General features: G+C 35.4%; 1 protein-coding gene and 1 long non-coding RNA gene across 2 annotated transcripts; one reads left to right on the forward strand and one right to left on the reverse strand.

The window, feature by feature from the left end:
• The first annotated feature begins 2378 nt into the window (after positions 1-2378).
• On the forward strand, positions 2379-6111 carry LOC117331661. Its single transcript, XR_004533622.1, has 2 exons — positions 2379-3575; positions 4178-6111. It is a non-coding gene; the product is annotated as an uncharacterized LOC117331661 (long non-coding RNA).
• A 5959-nt stretch (positions 6112-12070) lies between these two features.
• On the reverse strand, positions 12071-20362 carry LOC117331667 (ankyrin repeat domain-containing protein 54-like). The gene is made up of 3 exons (XM_033890499.1): positions 20128-20362; positions 16991-17590; positions 12071-13376 (listed from the first exon to the last, which is right to left on the reverse strand). The coding sequence occupies exons 1-3, from the start codon at positions 20200-20202 to the stop codon at positions 13200-13202; spliced, it is 852 nt and encodes a 283-aa protein (XP_033746390.1). The 5' UTR covers positions 20203-20362; the 3' UTR covers positions 12071-13199.
• Positions 20363-20381: the final 19 nt, after the last annotated feature.

Below are 20381 nucleotides of genomic sequence, written 5' to 3' on the forward strand. Positions count from 1 at the left end.
GCTGGCATGGTTTACAAGTTTACATGAGTATTCAAGTGACATTTAAGCTTAATATATGATAATGAATAGATATCTTCATCTGGAATATTTTTATGACGGAATATTTTACCGTTTCCACAACCTTGGGTATTCTGCTATAAGGTATAGTCTGTTTCATAAAACTTCAGAATAACTAATCTTAATAAGGGCGCCCCCACTGTCAATTACCCGCGCCCTGCGTCCTTATTAGGTAAAATACGGTAATGGTAAAAAAATACATATAGGACTTTAAATAAGCAGGTTTCAATTCATAATAAGTAATAAAATCAGCAGAAAGTGTTATTTTTAACTACACAAAAATGTCACCGGCAAGCTAAGCTATTTATAGCCATTGTATATATACACATGCTCTCCCCTCAGGTAAGCATCATTAGACTGTTCCGGTCACAGTTTTGAGTTTGGACATAGTCCATTTCTAGGGTGAGAAGCGTATGCAGCATCTGTGTACGACCCGTATTTTTGATACTAACAAGCTGGGGGGGGGGGGGGGGGGGGGGGTAAAACGGAGACAAGACACACTCAGAGTGTTAAATAGGCTTTCTATCCTAAATAGATTACAGCCAGTAACAGATCTATAAGAGGCGATGATTTCTCAACCAAACAAAAGTATTCAGTTTATAATTGGCCTAGCTCCATGGAGTCCTGGATTCAAAGATCGGTAAGCCCATCATATCGTGACGGACTTTTAAACAATACAATTAATAGGCTTGTTGTTTTATCAAACTATTTATGATAACACTGCATGTATATATTCCTCCTTTTTATGTGAAAATAAATATCAACTTTGAAGACCTGAGTATGGCGCTGTTGCACCATTCTTAAACTTTTGTTTTTCAAGAACTAATTTCTATTTAATTGTGATGAATCCCTAATTAACTCAATATCAACACATATAGTAGGTAGCTATACTGTATAGCTACCTACTATATGTGTTGATATTATCTTCAAGTTCCTACGGGAGTTTCCATCGTTTATCAAGATTGCGGACATTGAGAATTGGCGATCTTTTTTTTGTAAAAAAAAACCCTGAAAACGTCTCTACCTGTATAATTTGCGCACCCCCAACTTTAAACTTTATTTCAGTACAAAAAAAACTGCGCAAATTACACGAGTTTTTACGGTAATTTGACATTTTTAATCCAAGATTCCTTATACAGTCTGTATTATCTCAAATGTATGCATGTGTACAGTGATTTTAGTACTTTGATCTTGAACATAATAAATTGTATTTCAACAATAAACTTCAATTTCTTCTTAACTTAAGCTAACAGCCAAAGTTTAAACATTATACAGTCATGTGGGGTTGAAACGCATTGATGAGGTAGTTTCTTCATGACCTAATAATGGAGAAAAATCTTTAAATGCATGCATATTTAAGAAATAAAAATGGTTTGTGGAAAACGTATTAACTGTGCATTATTATTTTCAGCAGAGACACATATACAGAGAGATTAGTAACATCGCTATTTCCCCGTACACGTAGTGGCTCCCTTTATTCGTGACCAGTCAAGCGTACTCCTTATCGAGAGCGCCTCGTCCCCTATCAAACACGCATTTGCACAGTATATATGTCTCTGTTTTCAGGAAGTAAAAAAATAAGATCTGAAGATTGTGAATATGGTTGGATTCTGTCAATACCGATAAACTTAAACACACGCACACACAAGTTTAGTAGAGGATTACTTTAACGTGTATCAACAAAGACAGAACCTTAGTCTTGGATAACTGAATAATAAAATACTTGGCCTGGTGACATCATCACCAAAGAATCGTGTAATCATACAAGGAGTCGTGTCCAGTGATGCATGTCTGATACAGCTGTTACTGTGCCCCCGCTAGCCAGTTATATTGCGTCACCAGATGGGGTGTGTTGCTAGGGAGTTTTAAAGGTATCATTTTAAACAATGACCCCCTCTCCGTAAATCTGTGTGGGAACAAACAAAAGATTGGCCGGTGTTAGACGCAGACTTGCAAATGTATAGTGAACACATTTTGTGTTGTAGTTTTCATCCTCACACTTACATACATGTAGAATATTATAGTGGGACATATGCCAGACAAAAATGTCAATGTCATTTGAAGGAGAAAGGATACTTGATCAGGCCACATAAAAATGTAAAACAACTTCCACGGGTACATCAATATACATATAAAAGGAGACTTAATTTCTTGAAGGGCATGACAGGAATATTTATATCTAATAACACAATTTGAAAGCTTGAAAAAGGAATTAATTTATAAAGGAACACAATATATTTCATTGGTCTATCAACTGAAAATCTATATGTTCTCATTCCATCTGTCATGAATCCTCACGCAGGTCATCATTTATTTAGTCATCTAACTGCATGGATTTCTTTCCAAGCTGTACAGTCTCCTGACTTCAGGCAGCAATCTAAATGTCTGCTACAGTCTGTGGGCCTAATATGTTGGCCTAACAGAAGACCAGAAGAGAAAAGACATTTTGTATGGAGTGAAGGGTTTAATGTTCACCTGATAATTATTTTACTTTGTACAGTCAATTTTTATTTCTAGATATCATCAATCCGACACCTTAAATGTGCTATATCCTTCTTCATAATTAATGATATAGCTGTGGAGAAGGATGATTTATGATTGAGACATATGATCTTATGGCTTGAAGGCACATGTAGATAATTAAATTCAGACAATACACAAAACAGTGGAAATGTTTCCCGGTAACACAAGTAGCTGCATATATAACAAGGTTAGCCAGGGGACCACCGATCACTGCAGTGTAGTAGTGACTGTGTGTGTGGAGGTACATACTCAAAATCAAGAGGGCTTTCCAATGTGAGCTACACAAAATCAATGGCTGCTGACTATACTCGTGTGATGTTCAAGGCAGACTTTGGGCAGGAGGTGTAGTGTTATAATTACTAAGGAAATCATCCTCCATCTCTGGTGTGTGTATGACTAGTGTGGAATAGTCTGACAATGGTGTATGACTAGTGTGGAATAGTCTGACAATGTAGCAGACCAGAGTAGCATAGTTACAGGAGCTGACAGTTATATATAGCTATACAACATCACCAGTCTGACCACTGACAGGAGGAAGCTTCATGAAAACTTACAGGAGATAGCAGATGGCACTTAAGAAGTTGACTAGTGGCATATAGCCATACAGATTATAGCTATACAGATCAACTTATTAGGAGCTGACCAGTAGTAGCTATACATATTGTAGCTATATGGATTAAACTCGAGGAGCTGACCAGTGGCATATAGCTACAGCATTACACTTAAGAGTATCTTCCAGTGGCATAGTTACAGGATCAGACTTACAGTATTTGACCAGTGGCATAGTTACAGGATCAGACTTACAGTATTTGACCAGTGGCATAGTTACAGGATCAGACTTACAGTATTTGACCAGTGGCATAGTTACAGGATCAGCCTTACAGTATTTGACCAGTGGCATAGTTACAGGATCAGACTTAAAGGAACTGACCATCAACATAATTACAGCATCAAACTAAATGTCAGGGAAATAGTGTATGACATGTAGCAGTACAGTAAGTATCAAAACATTGCCTGACTACAACTAATTAACAGTGACAAGTTAAGTGTCCTGACATGTAAAGGGCCGACTTACCAGGAAACAGGCTGTTTCTATACAGCTGTACTCAGTACACACATGTGCCCTTGGTGGTAGTGTATTTGCTGGTTTATAGTCAGGTTTATAGTCAGAAGTTTGATAAATCTGTGTGTGTATATATAACATATGTATCAGAAACTGGAGTGGATGGCTTCACCATTAGATAAACTTAAGGTGAATTATTCTGTTTATTTAAAATGCTATAGTCCTTGAGCTTGAATCTGTAATTCCTCACCAAAATATTTGTGATAAAAAGCATTGCAAAATGTTGTGGCAAAATTTATTATTTATGATTCAATTATAACTTGAAGTGCTTGAATTTATCTCTATTGTTTTTTTTTAATTCTAACATATCTTAGTTCAAATATCAGCATTGTTATTTGAGAATCCTTCACTTGTGGAGTAATATATATATATATATATCCTGAATTCCATAATATAAAACTATTTGAAATTGTATTCTGAGTTCTTGATGATAAATCATTGATGTGCTAAGAAGTTATCACTTGGCTATTACAGGAGATCCACAGAAACAGTGACCTAATATATTCTACTATCACTGATGCCAACTCTTTGTCAGCAAGGTCAAATCCAAAGATGTCAGCTTCAGCATTCTGAGTCTGTTTAGAGAGTTTATCTGAAGATGATAGAGTATTAAAGACAGATTGGAGTAATCAGATCTGTCAAAAGCACACCTCTCTGACAACTATGTTTGATGAGTTGTGAGCATCCCCTGAACTTTTATTTTAGGGTGTATAAGTACACAACAGAGAAATGTTGGTGTACCCAAAGTCAGTATACTTTGTGCTGGTCATAGACGGAATTTTAATTCTGATTTTCCTTGGACTACTCTTAATAGCATACTCGCTCCATCTCCTTTGTCAGAAGTGTCTGCCTGAACCTTTCAAGAAAGATAGGATACAAAAGATCAATATTCAGTATGAAACAGTGTGATCTCTGCAGGAAGATGGAGCCTTTTTGACCAATGACTTGTTAGTTTTACATGTTTTGAGATTTTATGTGCTACCTTACACATATACATGTATATGTGATATCAGAGGTAAGGTTGCATGCTACATATTATACATGTACTGTAATGTAAGGCTGTATGATAGATTTAACATGTACTGTAATATGTGATAGAGTTAAGGCTGTATGATACATTTAACATGTACTGTAATATGTGATAGAGTTAAGGCTGTATGATACATTTAACATGTACTGTAATGTATGATAGAGTTAAGGCTGTATGATACATTTAACATGTACTGTATTGTGTGATAGAGTTAAGACTGTATGTTACATTTAACATGTACTGTAATGTGTGATAGAGTTAAGGCTGTATGATACATTTAACATGTACTGTATTGTGTGATAGAGTTAAGGCTGTATGATACATTTAACATGTACTGTATTGTGTGATAGAGTTAAGGCTGTATGCTACATTATACATGTACTGTAATATATGATAGAGTTAAGGCTGTATGATACATTTAACATGTACTGTAATGTATGATAGAGTTAAGGCTGTATGATACATTTAACATGTACTGTAATGTATGATAGAGTTAAGGCTGTATGTTACATTTAACATGTACCGTAATATGTGACAGAGTTAGGGCTGTATTTGCTACATTATAAATTATTCATGTAAATGTGATAGAGTTAATGCTGTATGCTACAATACACGACATCTGATGTGTGTTAGAGTTAAAGCTAGAAATATGCTACCTTACACATGTGCATTACACCTGTGATGTGTGATAGAATTAAGCTTGCATCATCTGTAGCATATACCTATATTATACATTATATAGCTGCGTTAAGGCTATATTATGTGTAATGTCCATGTAAAGTTGTATGCTACTTGCACCTAACACATACATTTAATGTGTGATAGAGGTAATACTGTATACTACCTAACACAGACATGGAATGTGTAATAGAGTTAAGGCTGTATACTACCTTACACAGACATGTAATGTGTGATAGAGTTAATACTGTATACTACCTAACACAAACATGTAATGTGAGGTAGAGTTAAGGCTGTATCCTACCTTACACATACATGTAATGTGAGGTAGAGTTAAGGCTGTATCCTACCTTACACATACATGTAATGTGAGGTATAGAGCTAAGGCTGTATGCTACCTAACACATACATGTAATGTGAGGTAGAGTTAAGGCTGTATGCTACATAACACATACATGTAACGTGTGATAGAGTTGTATTGTATAGGGGGTTATCCCTAAGTTATTGTGATAGGCAGCATACATCTTTAAATATCCAAATATATTGAAATTAAGCCTAATAAAAAATAACCATGTCCAGATCATGGGGCCAAAATCCACTTTCTCTTCAAACATTTTGTTTTATTATATTTTTGAGTTTTCATTGTTACACTTCAATGTTGAAATTATGGAGATGACAAGAAATAAAAATCAATTTTGAACTGATTAGTTTGGGTAATTTTTTTTTTGAATACCACAAAAAAAAAATATATATATAAAGATAATTTCTTTTTTTATCAAAAGTTTAAAGTCTACAGTTTTCTCCTGTAAAATATGTGTCCAGTTTTCAGGGAAACAACTCTCAAGGTGAAAATGTGAGTTTAAAACAAGAGGCCCAAAGGGCATGTATTGCTCACCTGCATATTTCACCAAATATGACAGCCCCACCCTTTGTACAATTTGAATCCCCATCCCACCCATAGTGATGCTACCAGGCAAATATGAGTGATATCCATTGCTTGGTTTCAGAGAAGAAGACATTCATATCAATATAGCCAAATTGACCCCTTTTGGCCCTGCCCCTCAGGCCCCTTCGGACCAGATGAGCTAAAAATACCTTACATGGTTAAAAAATAGGTTTTGTTTTCACTATCATAATCGTAATCATAAGATGATAATGACATCACCAACTCATTATTATTGACTGATTATACCTACTGATTAGCAGATACACACATTTCTTGGTAAATTTTCAAGACATAAGGAAGTTTTTTTTTCTTTATGCACACATTATGCAGGTAGTTATATCAGTTAACACAGACAATGTTTTTATGAGGAAATATCGTAGATCCTATGTGATTAAAGTGCATATTTTTTTCTCTAGAATAGTTGAGTAATTTTCAGATTGACTTACCTGTGTCAACAGGTGTTTCAGGTGAATACATATACATGTACATGTATATGATCTATACTTGCCAAATGTTACCTGAAATAGTGCAGTCAGGCATAAATGGTTATTGTGTTATGGACTACCATGGCCAAATGATTTTAGACATTTTTCAGTATAGCTAGCTTTAATCCTGACAAATTGTAAACCTAGTCTAAAGTTATTTCATCAATATAAATCAATTTTTATACCTACTATAGAAGTGAAACAGGAAAGAAAAAAGGAAAAACATCCTGCTGGAACTAAGGATTGAACTTCACAGGATGGTTACTATTGGTTACTATTCCTAGAAGGGTTTCAGCTATTACAGTCCAGGATGACTTTCCACATGATGGTTACTATTGGTTACTATTCCTAGAAGGGTTTCAGCTATTACAGTCCAGGATGACTTTCCACAGGACGGTTACTATTCCTAGAAGGGTTTCAGCTATTACGGTCAAGGATAACTTTCCACAGGATGGTTACTATTGGTTACTATTCCTAGAAGGGTTTCAGCTATTACGACCCAGGATGACTTTCCACAGGATGGTTACTATTCCTAGAAGGGTTTCAGCTATTACTGTCCAGGATGACTTTCCACAGGACGGTTACTATTGGTTACTATTCCTAGAAGGGTTTCAGCTATTACAGTCCAGGATGACTTTCCACAGGATGGTTACTATTCCTAGAAGGGTTTCAGCTATTACAGTCCAGGATGACTTTCCACAGGACGGTTACTATTCCTAGAAGGGTTTCAGCTATTACGGTCCAGGATAACTTTCCACAGGATGGTTACTATTGGTTACTATTCCTAGAAGGGTTTCAGCTATTACGGTCAAGGATAACTTTCCACAGGACGGTTACTATTCCTAGAAGGGTTTCAGCTATTACGGTCCAGGATGACTTTCCACAGGACGGTTACTATTCCTAGAAGGGTTTCAGCTATTACTGTCCAGGATAACTTTCCACAGGACGGTTACTATTCCTAGAAGGGTTTCAGCTATTACGGTCCAGGATGACTTTCCACAGGATGGTTACTATTCCTAGAAGGGTTTCAGCTATTACTGTCCAGGATGACTTTCCACAGGATGGTTACTATTCCTAGAAGGGTTTCAGCTATTACAGTCCAGGATGACTTTCCACAGGACGGTTACTATTCCTAGAAGGGTTTCAGCTATTACTGTCCAGGATAACTTTCCACAGGATGGTTACTATTGGTTACTATTCCTAGAAGGGTTTCAGCTATTACGGTCAAGGATAACTTTCCACAGGACGGTTACTATTCCTAGAAGGGTTTCAGCTATTACGGTCAAGGATAACTTTCCACAGGATGGTTACTATTGGTTACTATTCCTAGAAGGGTTTCAGCTATTACGGTCAAGGATGACTTTCCACAGGACGGTTACTATTCCTAGAAGGGTTTCAGCTATTACGGTCAAGGATAACTTTCCACAGGATGGTTACTATTGGTTACTATTCCTAGAAGGGTTTCAGCTATTACGGTCAAGGATAACTTTCCACAGGACGGTTACTATTCCTAGAAGGGTTTCAGCTATTACGGTCCAGGATGACTTTCCACAGGACGGTTACTATTCCTAGAAGGGTTTCAGCTATTACGGTCAAGGATAACTTTCCACAGGACGGTTACTATTCCTAGAAGGGTTTCAGCTATTACGGTCCAGGATGACTTTCCACAGGATGGTTACTATTCCTAGAAGGGTTTCAGCTATTACGATCCAGGATGACTTTCCACAGGATGGTTACTATTCCTAGAAGGGTTTCAGCTATTACGGTCAAGGATAACTTTCCACAGGACGGTTACTATTCCTAGAAGGGTTTCAGCTATTACGGTCCAGGATGACTTTCCACAGGACGGTTACTATTCCTAGAAGGGTTTCAGCTATTACGGTCCAGGATAACTTTCCACAGGACGGTTACTATTCCTAGAAGGGTTTCAGCTATTACGATCCAGGATGACTTTCCACAGGATGGCTACTATTCCTAGAAGGGTTTCAGCTATTACTGTCCAGGATGACTTTCCACATGATGGTTACTATTGGTTACTATTCCTAGAAGGGTTTCAGCTATTACGGTCCAGGATAACTTTCCACAGGATGGTTGCAATCCCTAGAAAGGTTTCAGCTATCATGGTCCAGGATGACTACTATATTCTTTTTTATGGTCACAATGCCTAGCAGGGCTTAGAAAGGTTTCAGCTCTCATGGTCAAGGAACAGCTAAATCGATGGCTTACTCTGAATCCAAAGTGACATTACATGATATGTTTATTTATTGCATTTTTGCCAGTGAAATATAGAAATTTATCACACTTTAAATAAAACTTATGAATAAAACTTATTCTCATATGACAGAATATTTCGATATTTTGTCATACTCGTGAAATATATGTTGTATCAAATGAGAAACCATTCAATATCCCCTATATACATGTATATTGTAACTCGCTGTGACATCAGAATAACAGCAACCATGATGACAATAACACACACATTATAATGTTATTATTCCAATTCAGTTTAATTAGATTATTTCCAATATCTGAAATTGAACAAAATACAAAAATGTATACCCAAAAGTATAAGTTTCCAAATTAAACTACATGTAATAGTAAACTTCACCCCCTCCCTAGAGACGAAAGTGAAGCCTAAGTAATTTGACCTTTATTCAAACCCATTGTTAAAATTTCAGTCAATTCAACTTTTATTCCCATCCAATGTTGAAATTTCAGTCAATTTGACCTTTATTCCCACCCATTGTTGAAATTTTAGTCAATTTGACTTTTATTCCCACCCATCAGGGGCCTAGGAGTTATATAGATATAGTGTCAATCAGTATGTGCATACATCTTACCACCATCCGTATATATTAATTCTGACCAAGTTTGAATTATTTTGAAAAGAATCTAAACAAATCATGCTAAAATAAAGTAAAGTTTACCTCCCCAAGGGGGAAATGTGAAAACCTGTGGTCATGTGATTCACAGTTTTGGTGGAGCACCATAAAATCTTCCATCCATGAAGTGCAAGTGTATTTCAATCTACCATATCCTTGTATTGAAAAGACATTTTAGTTAATTTGTCTCTTGACATGCTCTCGGGGATGGGGATGATGGTGGGGCATAGTATTCACAAATTCTTTTGACCTTTGGCCATGACAATCAAAATTTGGCCTGAGGTGACCTCATAAGGTATGAAATATACACGATGCCTAACATAAGGGAAAGCTGAATTATAATTCATTATTTTCTTGTTTGTTTATTGCCCTGTCAATGCCCTGTCAACAGACAGGTATACATATTGAGGCAGAGCTGTAGTAGCTTGTGACTAGCTTACTAAACAACAAACGAGAGGTCTGTCTAGAGCCTGGGTATCATTATTATTGTCCTTGTCCAAAGACACAACTATGATAGTGCAGGACAATCAGCAATCTCACCTTCCTGGGAAATGGAAATCTGAGTTCTATGGAAGTCACTCTACAAAGCTCAAAAAGAAATGAAGAAAGCTGCCAACAAAACTCAGTCACTGACCTCTGCACTTATTATTTGAAGTGTAGATTTCTCACAAATATCAGATTAAAATCATTTCATTATAACCCAGCAAACACACAAGGAAACAACTAAAGTGACCTTGGCTATTCACAGGAGGATTAACCCAGCAAACAATTATAGGAACAACTTTAAATTTGGGAGATATGTTTGTTTTTGTGACTTTCCCCTTCTCCCTTAACCAGCAGAAATAGCATATGTGTGATTCCTTGGTCTCTGGTTGAGCATTATCAAATTTTAGATTTATAAAAAAAAAAAAAAAAAAAATGGCCAACAATTTAAGTGACTATCTTGAATTTTGACATTTTTTTTTTTTTTTTTTATCTTTTATAATATTTCTTTGTGGATCTTTGAAGTTAGTGATATGACCAAATATATACTGGTTTAATATTTTAGTTCCTTTTCTTTGTTTACAAATGATTTAGAGGAAATTGAAAAAGATTAGAAAAGTAGAGAGAAAAGATCAGTCCTATACACATATAGATCCAATAGCCTTTTAAGATTGTTTTCATGGTGGTTGCCCAAGATCCCTCCTGGACATCATTTCCTTTTTTATGTGCTCAATTTTAAACATCTATATTTCTGTGAAAAGTGCAATTTATAATATACACTTTTGAAAACAAAACATCCATGATGCTAAAATTGCTGGACTGGTTATGTATGAATTTACACTCATTTTCATGGCCTTGTTTACTTGTCTAACAGAGTTATCTTTCTTTATCTATCAAATATTTCTATGTAATTATAAGTAACCATGCAGCTGAATGTATATTCTTGCTTTCCAATAATAATGGGATAGATATATTTCTATAATTTTGTCCTGAAGAATCCATTATATGTAGTGAAGGTCATCCAAGGGCAGTGTATTCCCATTCCTCTATCCTGAATTTAGATCCAAACATCTGACCCCGACATTTGTAATGGCAGCCATTCTGAACTTTGACAGGTTTGTTTGTTAACGCTATTTCTGAGAAATTTCTGCATGCTTTTTTGGAGGCAGTGAGATTCATTGGTAGTACAGGGCTATGTGATTGAAGGGTAGCTAGTTCTAGTCCAAGAAAGGGCGCCATGTTGTATCCTTGAACAAGATACTTCACTCTGCTGTGTTCCAGTTGACTCAGCTGCAATCGACTACTTAGTGGGGCAGTAACAGTTTACAGTTTTGTGTGTGTAAGCTGTTAGCATTAAAATGGCAGCTCCGGGCTGTATGCTCCCCACAGAGTTCGAAAAGACATTGGCTGGTCGAAAAAGGCCCAATAACCATGGATAATAATTTATGAACTGCTTAATCACAGCTATGTTGCTGTGATTAAGTAGTATATAAAACTCCCAACTGATAATTATTAATTATTTTCAAATTAGTGTAATTATGAAGATAATCCATAGTCCCTAGTTGTACATGTTCAATTTTGCGACTGATTTAATTTGAAAACAAGATGGCTGGCAGGTGCCATTTTGAATTTTGACAGGTGAAGTTTGTTATCGCTTTTCCTCATAGAGTTCTTTATGTATCTTTCTCAAATTTCATAATTTCAGGATCCCCTTATTTTCAAGTGATTAAAGAGAAGAGAAAAGTAGATCCAATAGATGTCATTTGATGGTGAATGCCAAAATTCCTCTTGGATCTCTTTTTTTTTTCAAGAGAACACTACTAAACATCAATTTTGTGAAAGAATTTAACAAAACCACAATATTACTCAAGTTTTATTTGACAAATATTGTATACATAAATATATATTTAACATCCTTTAAATTTACTTTACTTTTTTTAATTTCGATTTATTTGGAATAACGTTCCACCGGTCCAGTTTTAATATACAAGTTGCCTTCTCATGATGTATGTAGATATATAACATGTGCTGTCTCATGATGTATGTAGATACATGTATATAACATGCTGTCTAGGTAAGAGGATTAAGATAATTCCTCCAAGCTCCAGGATCTTGACGTCATACTTGAATGGCTAAGCAAAAACTTTATAGTCAAAAATTGGAGTCAGAACAAGATTGGACAGACAGACAAGAAGTCAAATATTAGTTTATGCCTACGACTTAATTTGCACCAGACATTAATTTCAGCATGACCAATTTCACTTATTTGACCACATCTATAAACACACAAACTATTTAGTACCATGTATATATCACTGGAATGATGTAATATATGATATCTATTGGTTTCTAGTCATAATATATCATTTCCTTGTGTCTTTGATGCATACTTGTATGATGTTTCCAATTTAATGGACTTTAGGGTAATTTTACAAGTCAAAACAAAAAAAAGTTTATCCCAGAAATGACAACTGAAAAATTATCCACGATTAAATGGAACACCATCACATCTACAATCTGTACCTTTGAATTTTACTCTAACATCACATGACCCTCTGCACTGTTTGATCCTACATATATGTAGATCATTGCTATACCAATGATCCGTGTTTATCCACCAGGGCATGTCTAGTCTTACTTGATGAATTTATAGCCAGTCTTTATATATAATGTTGGTTATTCTCACTACACAAGTAATTTTATCATAAATGACTAGTCGTACATGTACATGTGGTTTCTCCGAGCTATTTGACCCAATCTTTTAATCTTTGGGTCTTTGTAACTGATATAATGTTTTTCAACAGTAAACCTATTGAGATCCTTCAGTCTGTTAAAATGCCTGATTTGGTATCTTTATCAAACCTCAGTTTTTCTTATCAAACCTCAGTTTTTCTTACTGTCATAAACAAATGTAGGCTTATATTTTTTATTGACTGTTATAGTCAAAACAGTTCTAAATATGCAGCTGTTGCAATCCTTTTGTTCTCTGTCATGATGAGTTTTTCTTCTGTAATGTGAGTCCGGCAAAGTCTGACAGTAATATATTGACGTGATTTACATCCTCTCGGGTCGATACATTTTGAAGTTTGTCACATAAACGATCAAGTTCTGTTACATCCTCCGTCATCCCAGACAAGTTCAAATAGGTTTTCATCATATCACAGATCTGAAAATAGATTTTTAATATATCAATTATATATATATTCTTTTTTTTTCATTTTAAAAATTGAAATATGGAGATATGTGTAATAAAATGCTACATATCCAAATGTCATATATATATACAAAGTGTACCTGAACTTCCAATTATCCAACCCCCTGGCATGCCCCCTTTTGAAAATAAGTTAACATGTTATGAAATCACATATTTCAATTTCAACAAACAATAAATGCAAAATGACAGGACACCAGACAAAGTCTATATAAAGATAGGACACCAGACAAAGTCTATATAAGGATAGGACATCAGACAAAGTCTATATAAGGATAGGACATCAGACAAAGTCTATATAAAGATAGGACACCAGACAAAGTCTATATAGGGATAGGACATCAGACAAAGTCAATATAGGGATAGGGCATCAGACAAATTTCTATATAAGGATAGGGCATCATACAAAGTCTATATAGGGATCGGGCATCAGACAAAGTCTATATAAGGATAAGGCATCAGACAAAGTCTATATAAGGATAGGACATCAGACAAAGTCTATATAGGGATAGGACATCAAAGTCTATATAGGGATAGGGCATCAGACAAAGTCAATATAGGGATAGGGCATCAGACATTTTCTATATAAGGATAGGACATCAGACAAAGTCTATATAAGGATAGGGCATCAGACAAAGTATATATAAAGATAGGACACAAGACAAAGTCTATATAGGGATAGGACATCAGACAAAGTCTATATAAAGATAGGGCATCAGACAAAGTCAATATAGGGATAGGGCATCAGACAAATTTCTATATAAGGATAGGGCATCATACAAAGTCTATATAGGGATCGGGCATCAGACAAAGTCTATATAAGGATAGGGCATCAGACAAAGTCTATATAAAGATAGGGCAGCAGGTAAAGTCTATATAGGGATATGGCATCAGAAAAAGTCTATATAAAGATAGGGTATCAGACAAAGTCTATACAAGGATATATAGGGCAACAGACAAAGGGTATATAAGGATAGGGCATCAGACAAAGCTTATATAGGGATAGGGCATCAGACAAAGTCTATATAAGGATAGGACATCAGACAAAGTCTCTAAGGATAGGGCATCAGACAAAGTCTATATAAAGATAGGACACCAGACAAAGTCTATATAGGGATAGGACATCAGACAAAGTCTATATAAGGATAGGACATCAGACAAAGTCTCTAAGGATAGGGCATCAGACAAAGTCTATATAAAGATAGGACACCAGACAAAGTCTATATAGGGATAGGACATCAGACAAAGTCAATATAGGGATAGGGCATCAGACAAATTTCTATATAAGGATAGGGCTTCATACAAAGTCTATATAGGGATCGGGCATCAGACAAAGTCTATATAAGGATAGGGCATCAGACAAAGTCTATATAAGGATGGGACATCAGACAAAGTCTATATAGGGATAGGACATCAAAGTCTATATAGTGATAGGGCATCAGACAAAGTCAATATAGGGATAGGGCATCAGACAATGTCTAAATAAATATAGGGCATCAGACATATTCTATATAAGGATAGGACATCAGACAAAGTCTATATAAGGATAGGGCATCAGACAAAGTCTATATAAAGATAGGACACAAGACAAAGTCTATATAGGGATAGGACATCAGACAAAGTCTATATAAAGATAGGGCATCAGACAAAGTCAATATAGGGATAGGGCATCAGACAAATTTCTATATAAGGATAGGGCATCATACAAAGTCTATATAGGGATCGGGCATCAGACAAAGTCTATATAAGGATAGGGCATCAGACAAAGTCTATATAAAGATAGGGCAGCAGGTAAAGTTTATATAGGGATATGGCATCAGAAAAAGTCTATATAAAGATAGGGCATCAGACAAAGTCTATACAAGGATATATAGGGCAACAGACAAAGGGTATATAAGGATAGGGCATCAGACAAAGTCTATATAGGGATAGGACATCAGACAAAGTCTATATAAAGATAGGGCATCAGACAAAGTCAATATAGGGATAGCAGGGCATCCAGTAGGATTAAAATCTCAAGAGTCAGTGACCCTCAGCTCTGAAATCCTGAGAGTCAAATCAAAATCCTGAGAGTCAAAATATGAAATTCTCAAACTTGACGGTTAATCGTTTCCAAATGTAAACTGATAAAAGTGTCTTCTTCTTTTTTAAATTATAATTAATTGAATAATATTCAAAAGAATTTAGTTCATCTTAATTAATTATCCAATATTTGTTTTTTATAAAATAAATAAAAGTATTTTAAAAATTTAAACTTTTCTTTTAATTAGATATTTTTGCTTGAATAAGATACAATTAAAAATTAAAAAATTTTGTTTGAATAAAGTATAATTAAAACAATTATTTTTTTATTTGATTTAAATAACTGAAATAAATTTCTTGTAAACCTTTTAACAAAAAAACTTGTATCACAGTTTTCTTGCTGAAATTATGTTTAAATTTGTTACATTGGTTAAGCATAATTTGTAAAACCATCATTTTATTTCTTTTTTCTTAATCTGCTCAGCCTTAGAGGTTATTTTTGTATGCTAATCATGTTTTCATATTTGCCGCCAAAATGTAACATGAATGATTTACGCTTCCCACTCTGTCACAAGCACTGCAGAGGTCATGTACATGTAAGGTTATTCAGGTTAACAACAAAATGGCTGCCGCCTGTGTTGGCATGCTGGAAACGTTCTCATTCTTGTTATGTACATGATTGAAAGTTATCACAAACATATGTTACATTTATTTGTTTGGATGGGAATCTACTATAGCTTACTTATTTCATTTATTAAAATGTGAATGCTTAGAACAAAGTGCAGATCGGCCACTACAGGTAGGTACAGCGAGTGGAGCCCCAATTTGGCAATCGGCAGCGACAGTTGGATTAGTCACAGTTGAGTGGCTCTTTTAATTGACTCCTAGGGTATTCTACTAATTAGTGTCACTGACCACAGCAAATATACCCTTTGTTGAGCCTGGGTATTGGACAACAAACAGACTAATTACAGTGGTGGTCAAAATGTAAAGCGTCAGATTGACGCACGGCATGCAAAAGTCGTGCGTCAAATTACATTTTGCTGCGTCATTGACCCGAGGTCTCGGGTTAATGGATGCCCTGGGATAGGGCATCAGACAAATTTCTATATAAGGATAGGGCATCATACAAAGTCTATATAGGGATCGGGCATCAGACAAAGTCTATATAAGGATAGGGCATCAGACAAAGTCTATATAAGGCTAGGACATCAGACAAAGTCTATATAAAGATAGGGCATCAGGTAAAGTCTATATAGGGATATGGCATCAGAAAAAGTCTATATAAAGATAGGGCATCAGACAAAGTCTATACAAGGATATATAGGGCAACAGACAAAGTGTATATAAGGATAGGGCATCAGACAAAGCTTATATAGGGATAGGGCATCAGACAAAGCTTATATAGGGATAGGGCATCAGACAAAGCCAACATAAGGATAGGGCATCAGAAAATAAGATAAAGAAGAATGAAAGTACAAAATTTGCCTCAATGTTTATTAGTTATTGTAAAATAATATTCCTTGCAGTCTTAGACCTTATCCTACCTGCAGAGCTTCATCTTTGACCTGCTCAGATGAATGAACTTTGGATTCGGAGATAAACTTTAAGCGCGACTTTCCAACTGTTAGAGGTGTTCGTCCGTACTTGTCCACTGATTGTAAGTCGGTGCCAGCCTTCAGCAGTAATGTAACTATTGGCACCTTCCCTGTACATGCTGCAAGATGGAGAGGAGTATTGCCAACAGCATCTTTCTGATTTGGGTTAGCTCCCCTTTCTAATAAAGCCTTCACAATATTTTCGTTTCCCTGAGATGCTGCAAAGTGTAATGGTGTCCGTTTCTTTTCATCATAACAACAGGTGTCTATACCACTCTCTAATAAACTTAACACTAAACTTGAATCATTTTCATTGGCTGCCATTCTCAATCGTCGTTCATCTAACCTATTTGTTCTACTATACGGTTTTTTATGTATACGTTCAGAACAGTTTGTTTTAAATTTCCCAGTGTGTAATGATTGGTCATATTCCGGCTTGTAATTTGAAGCAAACGGAACAAGGCAAAGATAGTCTACACCAGCACTACCAGACTTCGGACTCCAGGATGTCACATCGAACTTTGGAAAATCTGTCTCCTCCCCAAGCATCTGAAAAAATATAAATACATAACTTTTTAGAATCATTCTGCAAAAAGTGAAGGTAATCATAATTGTATAATATACAACATGTATATATATATACCAGGTAATTATTTTATGCTACCAAAACATTGTTTTCATTTCATGGTCATTTGCTTTAGGACCATCAATTGCAATATGTCATAATTGTAATTTGTTGCCCAAAAAAGAAAATTTGATGAATGGATTTACATTTACGCTTGTATGGTATGTCGACGTCCCTTACATGTATAAACCAGACACAAAAGCCATCTACTAGACTGTTAATGCTATAACTGATACATATGCATGACCATTATGACATCATCATTATTCCTACTTATCACTGCTTAACTAAGTAGTAGGTCACTTTGACCTAACTTTTGACCTAAGAAAATTTAAATGACCAAAGAAAACTTCTATCCATGCCAGGATCCACTTCCTACAATACACTTGTCACTGTAACATTATGTAATTTGGACTAGTACAGTGTTTCAGCTATCTTTTCAAAAGAGCAGGGTACCAGTGCTGACCCTAAAAATGGCACTTTTGTGCACGAATTCAGAATTTAAGCATACAAATTAATGCACAATGGCATGTAACATCATATTAAGGTCAATTAAAATTTATGCACAATGGCATGTCATATCACATTAAGGTCAATTAAAATTAATGAACGATGGCGTGCCACATCATATTAAGGTCAATTAAAATTAATGCACGATAGCATGTAGGATTAATACATGATGGCATGCCACATCATATTTAAGGTCAATCAATTATTTATATCAGAAAAATATTATTTTCAAAGCTTGATACAATTACAAAAGTAGTGGCATTGCTTCTAGTAGTATGACTTAACATTGTTAAATCAAAAGGGTCGTTCCCATTCCATTTAGTCATCATATTGGATGAAATAGCAGTATATATATATCTGTCGATTTATGACATCCATTCAGCCTCATGTCATGAAAAATCTAAAAATAATGTACCTTAATCCTTTAATGATTGATGTTTTGCGAAATTAGTTTTCTCTATGAGCTTGAATGGAATTTATAGGATGAAAAAGGGAGAAACAAAAGTTTTACCGTGTAATAATTGAATAACATTACTGTGTATGCTAACAAATTTTAAAAACATCTAGCATTAACAATATCTTAATTACTTCATCTTATACTACACATACTTTCTGGAAACAGCTTGACACATATTATTATGCATGTACATCACAGACACATCTCTCGGACCAATACAGATTTTATAGTCAGACTCCATTTTCTCTCATCAGACAATTGCAATTTAAGGTTTGTTGAGACTGATCTCTCACTCAGATAATTACATACACTTTCATAGCAAGAACAATATATATATTATGTCTTTATGAATTTATGTCTTACATCAATAAGAAAAAAAATTGCTAGTCATAATTAGCTTGCTTGCATATAATGGTGTATGTTGTCAATGACAATGAAGGAGTTACTTCCCTTGAAAGTAACAAATTAAACACTGACACACATCTATTGATTTTCTTACTAAGTACACCTTTCTAATAAATACATCAAAGGAAAAGTGGTCTAGTGAAAATATCTCTTATATTTTTGTCAGGCATTAATTATTATAGTGTAAAGTGCCTTCATATTGTGTCATGAAATTGATTGATTTTCTTACAAAGCGCATATTTTTTAAAAATAAAACTTGAACAAAACTTGTATAATGGGTATACCAATGACAGAAGCTAGTTATTTTATAAAAATAAGCTTTACATTTTCCTCTGGTTTGTAAAACCCACTAAGGCCTAAAGTACACAGGCTCGGCGCTAAACCATGCACACAGCCACAAAAGCTATCTATTGGATTATGCAGCTGAAATGCCCATATCCATGAACCAGGCCATCTCGAAGCTTCCATGCATTAGGTTCAACCTGGCATCAGCACACACAATTAACTGTCCCTCCTGATTTTAAAGCAGTACCGCCTCATAGCCAGACCCATCAGTCACCAAGAAGTCTCCAGGTCAACATTGTGCTTCTCATGCTGTCCAACAAATGTAACATGCACTGGTGGTACAACAGAGCGGCCACCCATCCAAGAGCCGACAACGCTTCAGTAGTCAGTACACAGGCACAACACTCAATCGCGCGCACAGCCACAAAAAGCTAGCTACATGTATAGCTTATGACTATGCAGCTGAAATGCCCATATTCATGAACCATCTAAGTATCAAATATTAGTTAAGTTCATGTGTGCCTGATAGAATTAACACACAATTGCTGCAGTCCTCTGCTGAATGTGAAATTATGTCAATATTATGGACAAACTTCTTTAATGCAGCATGCAATGATGCATGGTTCTCCTAGAAAGGAGATATTTAACAGAACAGAATATTGCATTGATAGCCAAACATACTTTTTACTTTTAAAATATATCAATCAGTGCTGTATTTGTCTAATTATTGCACAACAGGGCATTGCAGGTACTGGTTTCGTTATATTATAAATATATATAAGCTTAGATATAAACGTGACTTACAGAATATTCTCCCTCTGAGCTGCTCATATTATTCCCGAGTGAGCTGGTACTGTCACTATCATTAGCATCGTCCATGATATGCAAAACGAAAGTTTTGATGGACCCACCCTAAAATTCGTGCAGGTCTAATCAACTCTTATCATTCGCACGTGAATAATAAAGATAAGCCTATTTTGACAAAGGTTTAAGAATACGAGTTATATTGGCTGCTTTAGGCCTAAGTCGCTTAGTACATCAAAAATAAATAACAAACC

This window comes from Pecten maximus, chromosome 1 (genome assembly GCF_902652985.1).
Source record: "Pecten maximus chromosome 1, xPecMax1.1, whole genome shotgun sequence".
Taxonomy (NCBI): Eukaryota; Metazoa; Mollusca; class Bivalvia; order Pectinida; family Pectinidae; genus Pecten; species Pecten maximus.